General features: G+C 45.4%; 1 protein-coding gene across 1 annotated transcript; it reads left to right on the forward strand.

Moving 5' to 3' along the window:
- The first annotated feature begins 4300 nt into the window (after nt 1-4300).
- On the forward strand, nt 4301-20133 carry ZNF518B (zinc finger protein 518B). The gene is made up of 2 exons (XM_029235109.1): nt 4301-4395; nt 14874-20133. The coding sequence occupies exon 2, from the start codon at nt 15049-15051 to the stop codon at nt 18292-18294; it is 3246 nt and encodes a 1081-aa protein (XP_029090942.1). The 5' UTR covers nt 4301-4395; nt 14874-15048; the 3' UTR covers nt 18295-20133.
- Nucleotides 20134-23267: the final 3134 nt, after the last annotated feature.

The following is a 23267-nucleotide window of genomic DNA, read 5'->3' on the forward strand; positions in this document are numbered from 1 at the left end:
GCTTTATCCCGGTGCCTCAACAACCTGCAAAACACCCGGCACGCGTGTCCTGGTGGGACTTACGGCCCAGAGGCGGCGGCGCACACTTATTTATTTGTAAGTCTAACAAAATGTGGGGGGTGGAGGGCTCATCAGGAATGCCTTTAACCCCGAGGCATTCTGTATCTTCCAGGGCGACATTTGCATTTGTTTAAATGCAAACGTTGCGATTGCTGCAAACCTCTGTCGGGAGAACTCAAGGGAGGCCTCACTAAGGCCGGCGCCTAGCGCTACATCGAGTCCTCGGAGATCTCGTCCAGCCCCCGACGCTGACGCTCCCACTCCCGCGACACTAAAGAAACAAAAGCAAAGCAGCACAGCGCGATTCTCTCAGGAGTGGGGTCGGGGGGAGGGCGGTCCGCGGTCCGGAGGCGCCCGGGCTACTTCCCCGACGGCCTGCAGGGCGCTGGGCCGCCCGTGCGCCAGCGCGGGGTAGAGCTCTACACATGCGGAGCCACAGAGCAGCGACTCCACAGGCCGCCGGCAGTACTGCAGCACGGGGCGCTGGCGGGCTGGGCGGGGCGGGGCGGGGGCGACGTCCCGGCGGCCTCCCAAGGCTCTACCGACCGCGCATGACCGTTGCGCTGCTCGCAGCTCCTGGCCTAGCCCACCGCGGTATATACCGCGGCTCCGGAGGCGGCGGCGAAGGCCGTGGAAGCCAGCAGCGCTGGGGAAGGAGGCAGCGCCACAGGTAGGCACGAGGCGGCTGGGATCTGAGCCTAACCCCAGGCGCCCTCCGCCCCGACAACCTCCATCAATGGTTGCCCCAGTTACTCCCTTACAGTTGAGAAAAGCGTCTCAGAGACCGGCAGTAAGTTGCCCAATGCCACACAGCCGTTACAGATGAGTAATGGGACCGGGATTCGACTCTGCAGCCTCCACTCCCTGCGCCCCAGGACTGGGAGGATAGCTGAATTTGGGTATTCGTGCTTGGAGACTTTGGGCAAGGAGGCCTTTGTCCCACTTTAACAGATGAACAAACTAAAACTAAGGCTCAAACTTACTAGACATTTTTGAAATATTTCAAAATGTTCAAAAACAAAAAAGCCGCTTCCTTGGGTCTCCTGTTTATGCATGGCCTTTATGTGCCTGGAATTTACATGTCTTTGTCCTCACCCCTCCTCCTCAAACACTAGCACGAAGTTCCTGACCCGGCTGTTAGAGACCTGGCCCTTTTCCAAGGCAAAATGGGGTCAGGTACCTTTCTCTGAGACAGTGGCAGAATCTGAGTTAATGGCTCCCTAAATCCCAGGGTTTGTAAGCGCCTAGGATGATCTAAATCTACACTGCCCTTCCTTCTTTCTCAAACACCCCCAGCCTGTGCCCATCTCAGGGTCTTTGCCCATGCTCTTGCCTGTGTGTAAAGCTCTTTTCCATCCTCCTGTGCTGGGCCCTACTCATGGCTTAGAGTTCAGTTTCAGAGCCTCTTTCATTGAGCCTTTCATACCATCCTCTCTCTTGCTTTGCACTCCCTTCCACGTCACCCCACCCAGTTTTATTTCACCCCCGCCGGCCTCTAGCACTCCCTAATATTAATTATATATTCCATTAACTGTTTGAGATCTACAGCCCCCAACAAAATGAATGCTCCCAGAAAGCAGAGCCTTATCTTTTTCCTTACTGTATCCTCAGATGTAGCCTGAACCTGCACTAAATAGGCACTCAACAAATGTTTGTTGAATGAATAAGTAAGCTGCCAGCCCTTACACTCAATGCCTGGTCTTGTTCACATGTCTTCCCTCCTCTCTCCTATATGTTAGGCAGTCATATCTGGGAGCTTGTATTAGTTTCTTAGGACTGCTATAACAAACAAATTTATTGTATCACAGTTCTGGAGGCTAGCAGTCTGCAGGGCCGGGGTCCTTCTGCAATCTATATGGAGGATGCTTTCTTGGTTTTTTTTTTTTTCAGCTCTGATAGCCCTAGGCATTCATTAGCTTGTGGCAGCATAACCCCAATCTTGGCTTGTCTTCACCTGGCCCTTTTCTCCCTGTGTGTCTCTGTTTTCATATGACCTTCTCCTCTGAATCTCTTCTCTTCTTTTAAGGATACCAATCTTATAGGATTAGGGCCCACCTAATGATGTCACCTTAACTACCTCTGCGAAGACCCTATTTCCAAATCAGGTTGCATTCACAGGTGTGAATTCCCATTTCCATTCACTGGGCTTTAATATCTTTTGAGGGGATATAACCCAACCTATAACAGAGGGTGATCCATGGAACACTGAAAAGGGATTTAGGCAAACTAAGCTGGAGGATGGGGAAGAAGACAGGAAGGGTAGCCCTAAGTATAGGAAACGTGCATTGGCTGACCGTCCAGAAATAACATTTCTGGGTGAACTCTCCTGCATCAAAAGACTTTTCGGGGGAAACACTACAACTTCAAGGGTTTCTACAGGAATGGCTTCTATCCCTCCCTGCTTGGCCCTTTTCCAGGCTGTAAACACCCCATTTCCAGACCCTCCACAAAGCATTGCACCTCACTGATTGGGCTCCTGAGAAATATAAATCTGTCAGAACTATGCTAAGCCTGGACCTGCTTTCTGCTGTTTAATGCTGACAATTGCTTGTGAGGTAGGTCCTATTCTTCACTGAATTTTACGGGAGAAACTGAGGTTCAGCCAGGTTAGGGAGCAAGCTCACAACTTGTGTGTGCTCGAAATGTATAACCAGCTCTAACTCCAGAGGCATTTCCAGGAGACCCAGAGGTACTCTTTTGTCAGTTCTCTGTGACTCAAGAGGGCAGAACTGTAATGCATGAGTGTATGTTACACGGAGAGGCAATGATTTGGGCTAAATTTCAAGAAAAATTTTTCTAACGCTTAAAATTAACAGTTTTTCTGATTTGGCTCATTTTGCCACCAGAGATTTTCAGGCAGTGGCCATTTTAGATTCTCAATGCCCTTCCCAAACCCACCGCACTCTTGAGGGTGACTTTGAACTCTCTGCTCTATTCTCTCTGTTATGAACTGGACATAAATGTAATTTTCCGAGAAGAGCTCCACTAGCTTCTCTGAGCCCTAGGAGATAGAGAACCAGGAAGCGCCCTTATCAGCAATGACTACGGCAGCATAGCACACGGGTTAGACCTGGTGTCGGTGTTCCATCCCCGGGTTGTCATTCTCTCTGCCCAGCTCTTGTTATTTCAGTGGTGGGCATTTTTGTCCACTGCTGGTCCTGTGGCTGGCACTGTCATCCTGAACTCCACTTCTCCGTGTTGAAAAACTGTCCCAGCCCTGCATCTCCTTCCTGCATCTGGCCCATGTCCATGCACCCTGACCTCTGGCCTCCGACAGGAAGGTGTTGGAAACCAGCCTTGCTCCTTCCGGAGCCTTGAAATAAACTTTCGGCTGCTTTTCCTGAAGAAACTTCTCTCCTCTGCCATAATCTATTCTTAATAGGAAGAAATTGCATTTTGTAGGGAGCGGCATCCTAGTCACTGAGTAGGGGGACTCTAGCAATGCGGTCCACTTCTTTCCTTAGGGAGGGGTCTATTCTAGGTATATTTTCCTTCTGGAAGGTCGAAAGTGACCAGGGGGGAGTGGTTCCCCCCCCCCACGGTACTGGAGTCCAAGAAGCAAGAGAAAATGGTGGCATTACGTAAGCTCACTCCATCTCCAGGTTCTCCCACAATCACTGTCTTGTCTGACCCTCGAAACAACCTACGTGGTAAATAAGGCTCTGGACTTCAGGTCTGATCTTCCCCCACCTTTAAAAGTGAAAATATTGAGACTCCAAGAGGTCAGAGGACTTCCTCGCCCAAGGTCGCGCAGGCTAGGTAAAGGAGTCAGGAGAGTTGGGATTCGAACCTGAGTCTTCAAGGTCATTTCGTTCACTGCTGCTTTCAAAAGAGAAAGAATTTGGACGCTGGAGATCTGAGCTCCTTTTCTGCTCCTGGACTTTAAGCTCCACAAGGGCAGGGAGCAAAGACCCCCTCCGCTTGGACCCAGCGCGGGCACACAGCAGGGGCCCACCACCGCTCTGCTGGGCCAACAATGTAAGCGGAATCAGTTCTTTTGCAGGGAGGCTCCGGAGCTTGCGGACATCCAGGCCAGGCATGGACATTGTGCGCAGTGGATGTGGACGCGTTCGGGCGAGCTCAGAGTCCAGGACCAGGGCTCGGCTGGGTCTTGGGCTCCGCGCCGCGCTGAAACCTGGTGAGGGCGGGCGCAGCTTTAGGGACCTCGGGCGCCAGCTGCGCTCCAGCCGAGCCTCTGTACGCACACTGCGCACGCGCGGCGCCGCCAGGCTCCGCCCCCCGAGTAGGGACCTACAGCGGGCGGCCGCGGAGGCGGCAGCGGTGGCCTGCGGCCGGCGGTGTAGACGCCCCTTCCCGGGACCCGGACCCGGCTCGGTGAGTTGCTGAGTGGGAGGACTAGGGTGCCGGGTCCGCGTGCGCGGGGCAGGCGGGGCCGGGCGGGGCCGGGGTGCGGAGGGGTGGTGCGGAGCCGTGCGGGGCAAGGACAGGACGAGGCCGCGCCGGGCAGGCAGCCGGGGCCGGGTGGTGCGGGGCTCGGCCCCGCGTGCCGGAGCCGCCGGCCGGCGTCTTGGCAGGAGGCCCCGGGGCAGACGGGTCTCGGCAGCGGGCCCCGGGATGGGTGCGGAAGAGAGGGCGGCGGCCTGGAGGGGAGGGGAGGGGAGGGGGCGCCGGGCCGGGGGTGGGGGGAGGGACGCCCGGCAGGGGCCTCTCGCCGGGCCGGGGACAGGGAGTACGGACTTCGGGGTCCGGGGGTGGCGGCGGGTGCGCAGCCGGCGACCCCCGCTTGACCGCCTTTGTGCCGCGGCCGCGACCCTGTAGGCTCGCCCCGAATGCGCCGGGTCGCGACCCTAGGCGGCGGCGTCCGGGCTGCGGGACTGCCAGTGTGGAGCCGCCGAGCCCGGCCTCCTCCGCCCGCCCCCAGCGTTTTAAATGATGCATCTCCTGGGAGAGTTCCTACCGGTCGACTCCGAGCAGGAAGTGTCGTCAGGAGGCCATTTTTAAAGCCTCCTGCGGGCCTCGGAGGTCAGCGTTGACGTGGTCCGGTTTTCAGTGGTTAGAAGAAACCCCTGCGACCCCTGGAAGGGGCCCGGACGACCCCTGGGGACGAGGCTGTAAACCCACTGTATTTGCGCCTTCCCTTCCTAGCAGCCTCGCTGTGAGACGTGGACGGCCTTGGATAACGTGTACCGTCGGTGTGTGTGCCAACAATAAACTTGAAAACCAGACTGGCATTGTCTTTCCTTGGGAGTTTTGGGGCATGTGCCCGGGGATGGGCTTGTCCATCTTTTGCTGGTGAGGGTGTAAAGGGAGGATAAAGATGAAGGTGTGACTCGGTTCTAAATGCTGATGTCACTCTTTGTGGGATCTCCCCCATCTCAGCTGCCCTTTTATCTTGTTGCCTTGGGGTCCTTGGGCAGTTTGAGGCCAGGAAACCACGCAGGGTGCAAAAGAATGAAAATGCCTAAATCGGAAAGGGAAAGCCAAAAGAGAGAATGAAAGAAAACACTTAAATTCCTCTGTATATGTTGGTTATTCCGTGTATCCCGTGAAAATACGCTTGATTTTAAAAACTGGGATAATGAACAGTTGATCAACCTAACATGAAAAATTAGAAAGTGAAATACTGAGCACTGTGTCCTGATTAAAAACAAACGTCTACACAGCTCAACTGTTGTGTTGGATCCCTTAAACATTATCCCTTAAGCTTAGAATTGAAGTCACCAAGAGTGAGAAAACCGTGGTCTCCAGGAGCAGGCAGTACTTCCTATAAAAGAGCAGAGAGAATCGGAATGTATTTCTTTATCTCTGTCTGAGTCAGGTATGCAAAGTTCATTCCAACCCCTGATGTGTGTGCACAGCAGGAGATACTGGCCCAGCAATTGGCAATTTAAAAACCAATATCCCAATATAGTCTATTTAGGTAGAATACAAATGTTTGGCTTTTTTAAGTTATATCGACGTTATCTTTAACCTAGGGTGCATTTTTTAAATTTGTTTTTCTTTCTTAATCTTGGATCTAACATAGCCTTGTAAAATAACACTTTTGTAGGTATCCAGTTTTGTTGTGCTGTTAAACATTCATTGTAAGGTGCGTTGTGAAAACAGACAAAGGAGGGCATTATTTATTGGGCCTCCTCCCTGATTTTTAAAAATCTAGTAATAGCAATTAAAAAACACACATCTGTCTACTGGTCTATTTGCTTTAAAGGAAGGGGATCTGGACCAGTTTAAGAGGAAAAAAAAGAACAAAGAACATTGTTATTGTCGCCAGGAAGGCTGATGTTTCTTTCATTCATTGACTCCATTCAGCCAGTGCTCATTGAGTGCCTTGTGTGACCAAGCCCTGTGCTGTTGACTGTGATAAACAGGGTCCTCACCGGTGATGTTTCTCAGTCTTGATTGTTCTCAAGCTGCCGGGCATAGACTACATTTTCTTTGTTCACATATTCAGACTTGGCCAGCTACAATCTCCATGTTCCATCCTGGGAGTGAAAGTGGCTAGAGCCCCCCAGATGGAGACATTCTCATCATAGGGTGGGGAGTGGGGAGGCATCAGAATCACCTGCGAAGAATTTAAGGCACAGGCCCTGAGCCCACCCCAGAAAAAGAACAATCTGATTCATTCATTCACCTGAGTCCTGGGAAGCCTTTCTTCCCTTTTCTTTTAAGCTCCCTTGCTTGAGAAGCACTTTGGGGGCTCATTCCCCTTATTTTCTAGAAAAGTGCATGAAGAAACCAAGGCTACACGGGCCCAACACTTAAACCCAAGTGTCTGGCTTCTGTTGCAGGGCCCTTTGTGCGCTGCCTTGCTGCCTCCCGGGGTTCTGAGCGTAGAAGCCTATGCCAGGGCCTGAGGTTGACACCGGCTGGGACTCGGTGCCTGAGAAGAGAAGGAAGAGCCCATGGGACTCTCCGTGCTTTTGACTCAATCAGCAGCTCAATGGCTCCGGGCAGGCAGTAAGAACAGTGCCCAACTATGACTGCAGCTCACAGCCCTCACACAGCAGGGGTAGCAGAAAACACAGAATTTAGTCTAGATGCCAGCTGACCAACTCCATGACCTCAGAAAAGCCACAGTATCTCCAAATCTTACAAGAAGCAGGTAATTGGAGGTAATTGGTACTTTGAGGAGTAATGGATGTAATGTGTGAATCTGCCTTCTCACACACCCCTTCCACCTGACTTGGGCCACGGTGCTCCAGGATTGGCAACACAGCCAGCCACTGAGAGCATCCCCATCAGGTCACTAGTGTAGCATTTACCACTTTACTGAAACCACCCGTTCCCCTCTCTCCATCTCCTGATCACACTCCTTAGAGACAGCAGCCTGCGGCGGGTGTCGGGTAAACAGCCCTGGCTCATGCCCATTGTGCTCACACCATGCCAGGCGCATTTCAGTTTCCAAGAATCTGCAGAGTGGTTACTGCCCTTACACACTCCACAGACAGCATCAGTGATGATGTTTCCAAGGTCAAATGGCTAATAAGCAAGGGTAGGAGCCAGAGTCTCCCTGCCTGCTCACACCATTACAGTTCAAGGCAGTGGCCTTGCCTCCCCTCCAGGCACCCAAGGGTGGATTGGATTGGTATATAAAAGATTGCACAGGAGTGCTGATAATGACCCTGGCCATTCCCCCATATGCTCCTCTCTACCTGTAATGTCCGGTGGTGATCCTCAACCTTGGCTGCACATTAGAACCACCTGGGAAGCTTTTAAAACTCCCAAAGCCTTCCACCCAACACAGTGGAGCCCAGGCATCATTATTTTTAAAGCTCCCCAGGTAAATTCTCTGTGCAGGAGGGTGACTAAACATCATAGGGACCTCTTTAAATAAGTTTAACATCCTGAACATATTATGATAAGTTGATTACCTTAATTCAGCCAAGGTTAAGAATCGCTGATTTAGAATTATCTCAATTCTTCTTTGTTTAATTATAGTTTTTATTAAACTCTTGCTCCATTTCTTCTACAAAATTTTGATTTTAAGGCAAAAGTGGGGGGGGGAGTACAAAGACACATTTGTCCTTCATTTTTATCACCTTTAGAGACCTGAAGTTACTAGGTGTGTTTAATAACATAGAATTTTGTAATATTGCTTTTGTAGTACTACCTTGTTTTTACCTTTTTTCAAAAATGCTAACAAGTGCATATTTGCCTCTTAAATTTTTTTCCATGTATAGAACTGTAAGTTTTAGACTTCAAAAACTCTAGCACTAGTCATATTCTTTCTTTAGAAATGTTGTCTCTTATTTAAACTATTAAAAAAAAGCTATAATAATAACTTCCTTTGTTCTCTGGTGTAGCTCCAGTTCACATGCTCAGCAGTGTCATTCAGTCCCAAGGTAACTCCCTTTGTAGACTGGAGGGTGGGAGAGAAGATCCTCACCTCCAGCCAGAGCACTCAGCCAGAGAGACCTTTATCTCATTAGGCTCGTTTGTTAAACTAAGATTCTGCTTCTCTGGGATTACTGGACTCTTCTACATTGGAAGGAATCTTAAACAGAAATATGTTGACTTATTTGTTGTCAAAACATGTAGTTTGCCTGCCGAGCATAAGGCTACCTGCTAGCTGCATTATACCATTTCCTCACATCAGCCATGTAAATCAGGCATTATTCCCATTTTACAAGTGAGGAAACTCAGGCTCAAAGAGGTTGAGTCCAGAATGACACGGCTTCTAAGTCAAAAACCTAGGTTTCAAACCTTGCTCCTGAGACCCCAAGGTGATTGCTCTTTTCACTCTATTGCACTTTTCATCTGGAAAGCTGAGGAATCAGAACAGGGGCTCTTGGTCAGCCTTCTTGCCTCTTTGTGAGCTGCAAGCATTACACTTGGTTTCAGAAGGAAATCTAAGATCTCAAAGGTGTACATTTGTCAGCAACATTTGGAAGTATTTTTTGCCATCAATATGGCCATCAGTTTTCAGTTCAGTCCTTTCAAGTGCAAGATAGATTAGCAAAAAGAAAATACTTCATTGATGTTTTTCATTGTTTAGATCTATTTACCATTCAGTTCAATTCTGATTCTTTGTAATTGTCTGGAAAAGTTCTTGCTGAGTGAGGCAACCGTTTCTTCTTAAATACTAACTTAACTGGAGAAATGTTGGCAGTTTACATACCTAATGTTGCATTGTTTCACTGATCAGGTATCACTCGTTTACATGCTAATGGTCATTTAGGGGTAGAATGTTTTAAAATTTTGGTTACTAGGAAACGTTAGTTAGACTAGCCTTTGCTATCTGTGGCTAAATAGACAAAAGGAGCAGAGAGAATTTTGGAGTGCATGTGCCACCAGACTGAGTGCTTTGCATGCATGATCCTAGTTTGCTTCTCCTGATTACCCTCTAAGTTTGACGATATTAAAGCCTATTTCCTTTCCTGACGATAAGTAGAGAGAAATCACTTGCTTAAGGACCCAGCAAATAAGGGGCAGAATCAGAGTTTAAACGACAAACCTGCCAACTCCATTTTCCCTCTGCTCCTCATGGGTGGAGCAGCTATACATTCCTGCCCTAGCCGTGGATATGGTAGAAGCCACAATGAAAAGATTTCTGGAAGAGCTTCCTAAATTTGCTTCAATGTCCAAAAGATACAGTCAGTCAACTAAAATTTGCTGAGTTTGCTGGGCATCTCTCATGAACAAAAGCTGTATGTGATGATCCATGTAGCATGCACATGATTTAATTGTCCAGCCACTTTTTTTTAAACTTTTCTCATTAACATCTGGTGTGGGGACACATTCATTTGCTACAGGGATAATTCACAGTTCAACTGGGCTTGGAGAGGAAAAGGTCGTTCGGTAACTATCAATAGATTATATGTAAACCTAAGTTGTAATGAGCACTCTTGTAGTTAAAGCAGCTTTTCCATGGTGATTATAATCACCTGTTGGCCCCTCTGCCACTAAGGCAAGGTGGATGGTTTGGCCCTAGAGGTAAATTATCTTTTAGGCTGTACAGCCAAGCAACTATAATTAAAATCATAAAATGAGAGTCACTGTGTATTCCAGAAAAAGCAATTCCCAGGCAGCAAAGAAGCCTGTATTTTAGCCCCTTGGACTCTTTGTGTGATAGGCATTATTTCTTCTATTTTCTTCATAAAAAAGGGAGAAGAATACTCTTAATAGTTTCATGTGTAAGTAACTTATATAAGCACTTATAGTCACACTGTCCCATTTAATCCTCACGACAACCTTGTGAGGTAGGTGCTGTTATTGTCTGGTTTACAGGTGAGGATTCAGACGGTTTGCTCCAGGTCAGACATCTAGAAGGCAATGGGACTGGGATCTGAAACCCTGTAATCTGACTCCGTGATCTGTAGCTTTAAACACTATTTTCCTGCTTATTGCTCTTCTGATTCTGTTGAGCACTTGATGTTTTCGGTATTTAGAAGTCAAATGCTTCCTTTTTAATAAAAACTTACGCAACCTTCATGATTTTTATAGCCCTAAATGTCACTGGTTTCCAACAAACTGTTTTTCTCCATCTGTCCCCATGATAAATTTTTAAGAAACCAGGCCAGGTGAGCTCAGAGGCAGAAGGAAAACCCACCAGTAGTGGATGCTGCCCTTAGGCTTTTTCCCCAGAAAAGACAAGACTCAGTCTAGAGGAAGCACACTTGTCACGCATTGTGCCCCTCCTCTCTGTGTGTGGAAGCCGCCTTTGTCTGATGCTGGAGATAATTCTGCGTTAAAAAGCTCACTTTTTGCTGTTTAAAAGCAGACAACTTAACATTAAGTAGCTATTTTATTATTGTGTCCAGAGTTAATAATATTAAGTATTTTCTGTGTTTTCGAGAACCTTCCTAAATGAACTTTAAAAAATGTACGTCTCTAGTTCTAGGAGGTCAGATGCAGAGGTTTTGTAACAGGTGTTGTGAGTGTGGAAGGTAGGTGATCACCGACACTGGTGTTAATCCTGATTGATTAGTGCCCCCAGCACCTGGCACACACACGGCCCTTTATCTACAGTGTTTCATGTAATCCTTGGTCATCAGTCCACTGGACAGTAATCTGCCAAGAGGACCCAGCTTCACAGGTGGTTGTACATGAATGTGAACCAGGGAGAGAAAGGTGTATGGAAGGAACAAGGTCTTGGGAGCCCATTTACTCAGGTGTGCTTAGTGTAGCCTCAGGAGTGTCGAAGTATAAATGCCAACATCAAAGCCATCTGAGTTCTTCTGTGCCACTGCGTCCATTTACCGCTGTCTTGGGGTGCTACATCTGAGATCTTTTTCACCCACAACTAGCTCCACATGTTGCAGTGGCCAAAGAGACCTTTGTCTGCTTGTTTTGAAGAAGCCTGACATCTTTGTCACCTGGATGGAGGGAAGTAGCAAGGTAGAAACATGCGTTATTTTGAGAATGGTTTAAAAGCCAAGAAGGCACTTTCAAACAGGTGACGTAATTGGGTCATGGCCTAGTGTCTTGCCTCCCCATTAAACTGCATTTGCTAATCACAGCCTCATGCTTCATATTGACACTTGCTTCTGTGGATTCCTAATTCAAAATAACTGCTGAGATGGTTTTGCAGAAGCACCACCAGGAGGCTTCTGCATTACTGAGGCACCAAGCGGGCTTGGTTAGTTCTCTAGAGAGAACTCTCCTCCAGCAGGATGCTCTCCTCTTCTTGCTAAGGTATGTGATTTTATCGTTCAGTCTGAGATTTCAAGTCTTCAGTTCCAGGAGGAATGACACCTCCAAGTTTTAAAAGGATTTGGAGAGAAAATGGCAAAACTGCCTTCTGTGATTTTTTTTAAAAGAGTTGGTAAGCAGGTTGTACCAGGCAAGTAAGTTACTTTCTTTTCTCTCCTCCCCCTCTTTTCTTTTTCCCTCCCTCCCTCTTTCCCTTCTTACCTCTTCTTCTCTTCCTTCTTTTCTCTTCTTCTTCTTCCTCTTCTCTTCTTCTCCCTCAGGATTATGAGGCTGGTAGATAAGACATGTACATATCGGCTGATAACGCACCTCTTGTGAACAGAATTGAGACAGGAAGGGAGCAGGTTAATGACTGGTCTATCAGGGATTAAGTTGTTTGTAGCTCCAAGGTCAGGATATAAGGAAGTTACAAGAAGGTTGGTTTCAGTTTTATTTAAGGGTAAATTCTGGCCAGTAATAACTATGTGAAAATAAAATTAGCTGCCTGAAGAGAGAAGGAGTTTGGCTCATGGTAGTATTAGAGCATCAACTGCATGACCAACTGATGAAGATGTTTTAAAGGATTGAAATGTTGCTGGAAGTTTCAACCAGTGATTTCTGATGCTGGCTTTTCATCAGAATTATATGGAGTCCTTTTACAAACCATAAATGTCTCTTCTCCTTCCCTCTCCCACTAAGATTCATGAGCTTTGGGATGAAGCCCAAGAATGTCTATTTTAGCTCTGATTCTGCAGCTCCTCCAGATTCAGGAACCACTGGACCAGATCCCCTTAAAGCTTCTTTTCAGCCTTTGCATTCCTTGGGCCAGTGGTTTTCTTAGGCTCTGGTTGCAGCCATTGCTTCTTCTATTTTAGCAGGACGGAGATGCCAACTTGAACATGTTGACAATAGTAGCATTTTTAGATGATAAAAAGTCTGCAACTTCAGGGCTAAGCATTCATCTATGTGAGCACAGATGAGTGAGCAGATACAAATGGGTGGCTGGCTTGAGGTCACTTCATTAGTGCAGAAGTTCTGGGTATCACTTCTGTCTCCTTTCACTAAAGCCAGTTTACAAATCCAGAAAGTGAAGTGCGTCAGCTTCTCCCAGTGACTCATTTGAAAGCTCTGCCTGCTGTATATGTACCAGGAGTACAGAGGAAAATGACTGTCCTTGTCTTTGCCCATGCCTGTCAGTTTGCAGTTTGAGGCATCCACGTGTCCTGTCCTGTGCACAGTCCCCCTGCATAGGTGTGTGTTTGAACATTGAGGGGATAGGTTTGCACCTTGCAACCCCACAGGCCTCTGCCCGCTTGGTGTGTATTACATACACACTTGGGGTGGGGCAAGTCTGATTGTGTCCCTAGGTGCTTGTGATTGCATGCTGGGAGTTGTTTTTGAAAGGAGGCAACTGTCTTTTGCAAAAGCAAAATAGGAAAAGATACTACTGCAAGATAAAATAAAGATTGTCATCAATGTGGTACGTTCTTACAGTGCTTTCCAAAAATGTTTTTAAAGGCAGGTTGTATGCTAGATCTGGATACGCAATAATTGTTTCTCTTCACCCCACAGCAAGACCTTCTGCTCCCCCAGGTCGGCCTTTCAGACTTACTTTGTACAGCTCTTGGCCTGTTAGCAGGGTGCCAGAAGGAAGCTGCTAATTCCCATTCGTATCGCTGCCCATCGTTGAACAAGCACTTACTGAGGCCTCTGTGCGCCTCTTGACATTCAGGGAAGTGTTTTAAAATTTTAAAAGTCTTGTCTTGTATTCTTTAGCGTTTTAGTCGTCATGGCAGGACTGTGGAAGAGGTTGATAAGTATCCGTAATTCTTATTGCCAGATGAAAAAACTGAGGCTCAACAGGTTGAAAGTGGTTTTTTTAAGGTCATAAAAGAAAGGCTTTTAGCAGGTCCCAAACTGGGACTGTTTAGTTCTGTGTATTCTGAAAAAAGAATGCATAGTTACAAATAATTACCTATTTTTATGTAAAAATCACTGCATTACGCATATTGTGGTATTGGCTCTAGAAAACAGGAGCTGCATTCCAGGCCGCCTTCCTCCCTCCCCTGTGTCCTTGCTGCCATGGTTTCACCCTCTGAGACTCCGGTCCCTGTAGCAGCCGGAGGCAGTGGCTGGAATATAGATCAGATCATGTCATGTTCTGTTGCTGCTTCAGTCTCTCCCCGGGTCTCCTCCTCACGTGGGGAGAAGCCACATCCTTATGATGCTGCACTATAGATCTTCCCCTGACCAGTACCCTCTGCCCTTTCTTGCTCATTGCCCCCCAGCCTCAGCCTCCTTGCAGTTACTCAAGTGCTCCAGGCCCACTTCCCACAGAGCTTCCCCCTCCCTCAGCTTGAAACGCCCTCCTCCCAGGCTGCCCCCGAGGTCTCTGCTCCAACATCAGCTTCTCTTAAGGCCTTTCCTGACTCTCCACGCCCCAGCCCTACAACTTAATCACATAGTTACGCCCTGTCCCCCTTGCCTGGCTTTATGGTTTGTTTTCCCCAGCCACTTGCCACCATCTGCCAAATAAATATACAGTTTGTCTCCCCTCTCTGTACCATTGTGAGGGGAGGGACGGACTTGCTTCTGGTCACTGCCCTGTAGCGCCTAGAACAGTGCCTGACACCTGATAGATGCTCAGTAAGATGTTGAAGGAATAAGTATTTGTCTACCTAGTACTGTCAGGATAGCATTGTCTTCTTACCACTTGTGAAAGCAAATGGGGCACATGAGAGAGAGAGTTGGGATCCACCCCATAACATAGAAACAAATGGACACCCGAGCCGGAGCCCTGGCTCTACCACTGGTTAACTTGTGCGTTTAGAAACTAAAATGCCAGCCTCCTAAGGTTTTAGTGAGGCTGTTATGAAATTATACCTGTGAAGTTGCTAGAATGCTCTCAGTGACCCTTAAAAATAACTCACTCAGCAAAGGCTATTCTGAATGACTGCCATGATTACCCCAGTATATCTGTGTTTATGGTTGGCCTAAAGTAATGACTTTTAGAGGGGCGGAGTTTGAAAATGTTTTCAGTTTAGGCTGGTTATTTGCCAGTTCTGTTGTACTGTGTATCAGTGTGTTCCAAGATAGTAGGTCAAGATTTAGGATAAAATCCCCAAGATCACTGAAATATTAGGGTAAATTTGGAAATACGTTAGCTAAACCTTAAGTTCATGTATTAATGATGCTTTGTGATATCTTTTTTTCCCCTTTAGTGTTGCCTGGAATATCAGAGAATTGGAAGCAGTCATATTTTGGGATCATGACCTACTCTGGTGGTTTGTGAATAAAGATAATATGTTCCTGGGAAGCCAGCTACAAAGTATACTGAAGGATGCTTCCTAAGAGTTTTATCATGTCTTTCTGGATTTCAATGGCCTCTTTTTAGAAATGCAAATGAAGAAGATGAAGGATAGCGGACAGCAGTTATGGACTACACAAGTGGATGACGGACACAGTTCCTCGACCATGTCGCCCAAACAGCCTAATGCTAATCGAGCGACTCGCCCAGATAGACAAGAAGCTCAGACTCTTTTGTATCAAGTCTCTGAGGCAGAGGCTGCCACGATGACCGTTGCTACATGCGTAAAGTGTAAAAGTGTGTACAAGATTGCGCTTCAGGATCTGAAAAAGGATACTGGCCAAAGCCAAAAGGAGGACAAATATGTTTGCTTCAGATGCAGCCTAGGTGTGGCCCCTCCCCATTTCCATTTTGTGAATAATCACAGTGCTACTCACGTAGGAAATAAACCAGAAACCATCTCAAGTTCTGTCAATAACAAATTTAGGGTAAGGAACTTTAAGCCAGGCAAATACTATTGTGATAAATGTCGATTTTCCACGAAGGACCCTCTGCAGTACAAAAAGCACACACTTCAACATGAAGAGATTAAATTCATTTGTTCTCACTGCAGCTACATTTCCTACACTAAAGGGGAGTTTCAGAGGCACTTGGTGAAACACACAGGCATTTTCCCTTATCAATGTGAGTATTGTGACTATGGTGCTATTAGAAATGACTACATTGTCAAACACAGGAAGAGAGTCCACGAGAAGGCTGGTGGAAAACGGCTGCCCAAAACCATTGCCAAGCTGGAGCCAAAAAGAATCAGTGCCTCCAAGCAAAACCCAGAGCTTTTAAAAGCTTCCAGTCCAAGGACTGCGTTTCAAAATAACTTGTCAGATCAGCTTTCAGCGTTCTCCCTCCATTCAAATAAAGACAGAATGCACAACATAATGTTATTACCTGAATCAAAGGAGTACCAAAAAGATGTCGTGTGCATTCCAAATAAAGTGACGCTGTCAGAGCCCAATGAAGTCAACCTGTTTGAGAACAAAAGTGTGGAGGTGGAAGTGTTATCCCCTGCAAAGGAGCCTGTTCAGCCGGGAATGCCATTAACGGTTGTGGCACCAGCGGAACTGATCATCCCTGCAAACTGTTTAGCCCAGTTGATAGATGTGAAGGTTGTCAATGGAACACAGCAGCTTGTGCTGAAACTGTTTCCTCTGGAAGAAAGTAATTGCCTTGCCGCTGGTGGGGGTGATGGAGGTAATTCTGAACATGTGACTAAAGAGAAAGATTCAGGCGAACAGGAAAAAATGGCTTCTGCAGAACAAACAAAGTCACTGATGATCGAAGGGAATGTTGGAAAACTTGCAGGCATCAATAATCTTCAATCATCAGTTCAGAAACAACTTAAAAACGTGAAGTGGGTAAGGTCTTATGACTTCTTCACCTCACATTCTAGCGTGTGCAGTGGTGGAGGATCCTTTCTCAACCCTGATAGAGTTGAGGGTTTGCAGAAAAAAGGTTATACATATCCACAAAGAACTGCTCTTCCTTCCATTGCCTTAAAAGGTCATTCTCCATCATCTCTAATAAAAAATGGTATTTTAAGTGGTCTTGGAACTACGTCAAACTCTTTTCCATATAAAGCTGCCTTTTCTTTTACTGAAGATAGAAGAAATTTACACAGTGACTCACAGCAGTTATTTCCTCTTGCTGCATCGCCTGCAACCATTTCCTTCTCTGGAGAAAAGGACTCACTGCCCCTAAATAAAAAGGACGTGGAATCTAGAAATGAGATCAGTTTTCCTGTAAAAATGGTTCCCCCTAATAGGAAGCTGAAAGATAACCAGACACAGGAACACAAGGCAGTTTCAAATACTGGCCAGATTTCCTCTCAACATAAAAGTGAGTATTTACACATAAACGTAACGGGAGAAGATGGAGTCAGACCTCAACAGTCTGGGGATAAACCTTTGGATTTAAAGAATTCTGTAAAGGCTAATGACTCCTTCGAAGGCCCAGTCATCTCATCAGTGTTTTCTCTGAGCTCTGGATCTGAAAACGTCCCTGAGGGCGTTAAGTGGAATAGTTCAACGTCCAAAATAAAGTCAATTGAACTCTTGCGCAGAAAGATAGCCCAGTTAATTGAATCCTGTGGCAAGCCTTCATCTTTGGCTGCAAGTAATGCACATCATCGTTCTGTAGGGAAGGCACCTAAGGTCACTTCCAAAGCTGCCTCTGAAGGTATTCAGGAAATTAACGTGTCATTTACCAGCACTGGCTATTCTGCGGGTACTCTCCCGAAACCTCAGGATGACGTTGGTATTAATGGACAGCTTACTCAACAGCAGATATATCCGCATCTTGTAGAAGGCAGCAGTGGGAAAAGCGAGAGCGGAGTAGCCAGGAAGCCACATTTGGCTCCTCCAGTATTGATCCCGAAGGGGGCTGTGCTGAGGGTTCTTAATTCCTCTGAGAATTCCCACGTTATAGAGGCTACATGTGAAGCACCTGTCAGCATCCCCTGCAGTGAGACACAGTTAATAAAACCCATTCCGTTCTGCCCAGTGAAACAGACAGACTTGGACTTACAGTCTTCGACGAGTGAAAGTGGCCCAGTAGACATGTCCCAGAATCATGATCTATCTCTTTGGGCTAAATCAAGAAAAGAGAGTGCAAATTGTAGCACCATGCTTAAAAAAACTGGACTCCTGCACGGACAGCAAGGAAGCGGTGAAATAAGTAAGCAAGGGAAACTGTTTTCCAGAAGTCTTCCTGTAAGTAAAAATAAAACCAAACAAGTCAGCTCATCCAAGAAGAAAAGCAAAATTCAGGCTGATCCCAGCCGCTGTTTCAAGGATCCTTCCATTTTTCAGGTTGCAAGACAACTTCGACTGATAGCAGCTAAACCAGACCAGTTGATCAAATGCCCCCGTCGGAACCAGCCTGTCATCGTGTTAAACCATCCTGATGTCGACTCACCAGAAGTATCCAATGTGATGAAGGTAATAAACAAGTACAAAGGCAACGTCCTCAAAGTGGTCCTATCAGAGAGGACTAGGTGTCAGTTAGGCATCAGGCGGCATCATGTCCGGCTGACCTACCAGAACGTGGAGGAAGCCAATCAGATAAAAAGGCAAATGATGTTGAAAATGAAACTTAAAAAAGTTCATAAAAACAACTACCAGGTGGTGGATTCCTTGCCCGATGACTCATCACAGTGTATATTTAAGTGCTGGTTTTGTGGACGGCTCTACGAAGACCAGGAAGAGTGGATGAGTCATGGCCAACGGCATTTAATAGAAGCAACTAGAGATTGGGATGTTCTTTCTTCCAAGGGCAAATAAGTGAAAAATTGCTCTTGGAAGAAAATTGTTTTTCTTACTTTTAATTGATTCTGGTTTGGTTTGTTTGGTTTTGTGTCCCTCCCTGACTCTGTAGGATAATACAGACTGCAGGGATAGGAGGTTGGTTCAGTCTTCAGGTCTTCCTGGGAATGTGGAGAGCCTGGCGTCTGAGCCTGGTGACTGGACATCAGAAGGTGTCTGTGGCCCCCGAGGAAGTGCACACAAATTCACGTGTGTGCATTTGTCTGGGGCGAAGGGAAACTTTGAACAGATTTTCAGTGGGATTTGAGACTTCCCTTTGGTCAGCAACTTTTTTCTGCATAGATAAAAATCATTTTAATCCATTCGGAGGGGCAAGTTTAGAATGTTTTACACATGCTCTTTATATAACAAAATGCTACTGAACAATTAAACCCAGGTCTTGGTGTACACATCCACTTTTTTTTTTTTGCATTAACTCATCTCCTGAATATTTGGTACATAATGGAAAGTATATTTTCTACTTTGTTAGTTATCTTAAGTTTGGTTATAGAAAAGTGTCCCTTTTAAATCCCTCACCCACTCTGCAGTGTTGCTAAGTGCTCTCTGTAGCACAGAGAGTTGGGCTTTTGTTGACCCTTTTAAAGAATAATTCCAAAGGTTGGCCTGAATTTACTACAACAGCAGGTGTTGTTAGGGGAAGAAAGGAACATTTTCAGGCTTTTGCTTTCTTTTTAAATACCTTGCTTTATGACAGCTGGGGAGGGAATGTGCCTTTTGGGGGGAAAAAAAAGGAGAAGAAAGGGTCACAGGGGGAGAATATCTAAAATTATCTCCTGTTTGCCCTTACCACTCTCACAAAAGTCAAGTAAGTCATCAATTTAAAATGTGAATGAACAGGCATCTTTCAACAGAGATAAAGTTTGGGGAGACAAATCAAGATAGATAGGATTGTGACGAAAGTTGTAGCTTTAATGAGACTCTCAGTTTTCATTTGGGAACTCATCGCAGACCACGGGTGGAACTTGCACACTGTTTTCTTTCTTCATCACCAGTGGATCACAGACACTGTTCCCCACCCCTGCCAGGTCTTATCCTGCTCTCCCTTGGTGGGTTTTCTGAACAGGCCCTCCTGTGAAATGAGATAGCTTCCCTGCTCACCTGTCCCTTTCCCTTGCTTGAGGCCCCTTAAGGTTTTCCCTGATGAAAATACTAAAAACAGGCAAGAATCAACAAAATGAACACCTCCCACCACCTCTGTTAAGCTTATAGGAACACTGTCCCTGGTTTTCATCAGTGCTACCAACCTGCTTCTAATTTATCTCAGCCACAGTCAGGCTTTCCCTGTTGCTCACCTTCCCTGGGAAGCAGCTCCGAGAACACTCCAGCTACCCCTCCACCAGCAGGAGTCAGGACTGGTGCTGGTCTCCACAGCACCGTCATGTGCACTAGAAAAAAGCCCACCCTCTGCACCATTGCGGCTGCTCGGGCAGATGGATGGCTTGACAAAAGCAGCTCAGGCTGGATTCTAGGCCTCCCTTGCCCACCCAGCGGGGAACCGACCGTAACGCAGAGCGCACACAGCACAGCTACAAGGCAGCCCCAACTCACGTGTTTTCCTCCCTTTTAAAGACTCCTTCCTTAGGGAATTGAGGGCAGCGAATGAAACTGCTGGGGGCTTTTACTAAATCTGAGAAAGGCGTGAGTGAGATTTCTGTTGTGTTGGGTAGTCAATTAAGAGACTTCCTGATTTTTCTTTCCACGTGGGAAAGTCTTAGATTATCCTCTGATACATCAGACTGTAATTCATTGTAGTTGGTTCTCATTACAGATATTCAACATGGCTTGTGTATAGTTTAATACATGATCATTAAGTTGATTAATTGGTTTTTATTGAAATTTAAAACTTGGGTTTTTTTATATGTGTATATATATATATGTGTACACATATTTTTTACCATATGAAAACTTGCAGTAGCTAATTTTCTGATTTCCTATTTTATAATGAAGTTATGTGGGCTGGAAAAATATAAAACATTTTATATTCTAGAAATAATTTATTTTGGAAGTACATTTTTATAATGGTCTGATCTCATTTTTAGAAAATGAAAGCACAGTAAGTGATGGGTCTGATTTATATGAACAAATGGGAGTAGAAACCCCGGTGGATCATTGCAGTACAGTATTTAGTCCCGGTGCATTTCTAGATGGTGCTTTTTGGGAAATGGATTGTGTGTACCGCTTCAGTACATAAAGGAGAGCATTCTTAAGTTTTATCCATGCACAGATCTGTTATTCACTCCCCACCCCAGCCCCCATCATGAAAGAAGGCTCTTAAGGTGTTGAGAGGCGAAGAAAAGGCTGTGCTTTATTATTTTTCTCCTTCTATACCTCACTGCTTAGTAGCATCTTTCCTGAAAGGCTAGACCATGACCTTTCAGGAAAGATAACCATGAATCAGGTCAGAGTGTTAAGTGTCAACATGAAACATTTACACTTTGCAGCATCAACTGTTTTTCAAGTATTACCTAAAACTCAGCTTATGTACTTGTACAGAGGAAAATTTTGTGAGTAGAATATGTAGCTAGGCTTTTTGAGATTTCCAGAACTACAGTACTTTGTAAGGAATTCAGAGGGCTCCTGGAAGTCATAAAAAAAAAATGAGAAAGCAAAAAATGGCTGTCTTCCCTATATAAAGAACTTTAGAAAATAGCTTGTTAACATGTAGCTTAATGTCATGAAACGAACAAAATTGGAGAAGGTAGGGGCAGAACTGTGTTGAGTATTTGTCTACTCTTTCTTACCTTGATTTTGAAGGGTCTCTACTCAGTAAATGTTACTCATAGTACTTACTACTAAAATCATTTCTAACTTATTTTTTAAAATAGGTTTTCTTTGGGGGATAAGAAATGAGACAACATTGTTATATTTATGATATGACAGTGAATTTTTTTTAAAAAAGTATACTCAAAATAGATTCTGTTTTACTCAAGTTTTTATCCCCAGTCCAAAACACTTTGTGAGCCCCACTCATGGGCCAAGTGCTCTTGGTTAAGCTAAACTGAACACAATGTATTAACCCTCAAAAGTTCCATCCCTCTTTCTTAAGCCACCCCAGAAAATGAAGACGTGATGCCACTCAGCCTTTGGAATAATTTTTGAATCTGTTAACGTCAGTATGAGCAGAAAACAAAACATTGCATAACATGTTTTAAGCATTATTAAAAAGTCCTGCATTAACAGTTTGTGTGTCTGCTGCTCTGATTTTGAAACACGTATGTATATAGATAGAGAAGTTGGCATAAATTTTGTTAAATAAAGCAACTATAAAATTTTCTCTGTTCTTTGTCATTTCAAATGTTAAGCAAGTTGGCTATTAATTACACAGCCTGTCTTGTGTGATATATTTCTGAACCACATAAAGGCATCATTCTACATAATACAGGCGCTTTGAATTCCATAAAGGTGTATTTTGAATTTGATGCACTGCTGGTTAACTAAGCATACCCTGAAATGAGGCCAGGTAACTTTGGTTTGCTTTGGCTTACATTCACAAGAGATGAGATGCTGGTTTGGGCAGCAGTGGCAGTTTTCATGCCATGGTCAGTGTCATCAGAGAATGTGTGTGGGTCCTGCCCTCCATGTGTAGCCTCTCAACTAAGTGGGGCTTGGGTGGAAGAGTTTCCAAGTAGTCAGTGAGCCTGCTGGGCCATTTGAGTGTAATTGCATGGCTAATGCCATCTATCCAAATACCATTGATTGTTTAAATCTGATTCTACACATACTTCAGAAGAAAGAGTATGAGGATATTTGGAGAGGGGCATTCAGTCCCTCATCTCATTCCCAGCACCCAAGGAGTCCAAAAAAGAAGAGCCTTAGACTTCAGTTGAATATTGGCAAACCCTAAGGAAAAGATAAAGAGGAGAAGATAGGAATTGCTGAAATTCACCAATTTGGCTTATTTAGTATCTGAGTTGAGATGAGTCATCCTCTAATCCTATAGATCTAGTCTAACAACGTGTCACCTTGGGCTAGTTATTTAGGGGAGTAGCAATCAGAGAAGGCAGCAGAAGCCTGAAGGGGGATTTGTATCGGCCTGGACTTCAGGGCTGGCTATAGTGTGACTAGAATAGGGGAGGGGCAGAAACTGACTTCAAGGCCAAAGAGTTGGGAAATAGCAGTCACTAATCCACCTTTTATCGTTAAGAAAACTTAAGCTCGGAAAGGTTAACAACACCTGATTCACCAGGTTTACATGAAGATGAGTAAAGTAACGGATAGGACCGTGTTTTGGCAGGAAGCGCTGATATCCTTTGTATCAGCTTGATACAAAGGGTATCTGTAAAGCTCTTTGCTTTACAGTATATAGAGCCTTTTCTTGCCACAGGTGAGGCTCAGCATGCATTGCTTTCCTGAGGTTCCAACGTGTATCAGGCATATTCATTGGGATGAGACACCGTATTTGGAGTTAGTCTTAGAGCAGTGCTGTCCAAGAGAAATAATATCCATATATGTAATCTTGACTTCCTACTAGCCACATTTAAAAGAGTAAAAAGAGCAGATGAGATCAAAAGTTTTATTTGACCCAATACGTCTAAAATACTATTTAAGCATTTTTCAATCTCAACATAAAATCTATTGATATTTTCTCTAAAAACAGAGTGTGTATATAATATATATATATATTCTATATACACACTTTTTTAAAGTCTTCAGAAATCCGGTATATATTTTAAACTTAAAGCATGTTTGAATTCTGATGCTAAATTTTCAGTTAAAATGAGATGTAGTCCTACCAAAACACTTAAGTTGTGTTCAGTGGAAAGAATTTACACTGCCTCAGTTTTTTTAATTAAATTAGAAATTCAGGGAATTCCCTGGCGGTCCAGTGGTTAGGATTCTGCGCTTCTACTGCAGGGGGGAATGGGTTCAATCCCAGGTTGGGGAACTAAGATCCCACAAGCTGCGTGGTGAGGCCCCCCCCAAAAATTTTT

This window comes from Monodon monoceros, unplaced genomic scaffold, assembly GCF_005190385.1.
Source record: "Monodon monoceros isolate NGI ecotype Baffin Bay Population unplaced genomic scaffold, NGI_Narwhal_1 Super_Scaffold_20, whole genome shotgun sequence".
Classification (NCBI taxonomy): Eukaryota; Metazoa; Chordata; class Mammalia; order Artiodactyla; family Monodontidae; genus Monodon; species Monodon monoceros.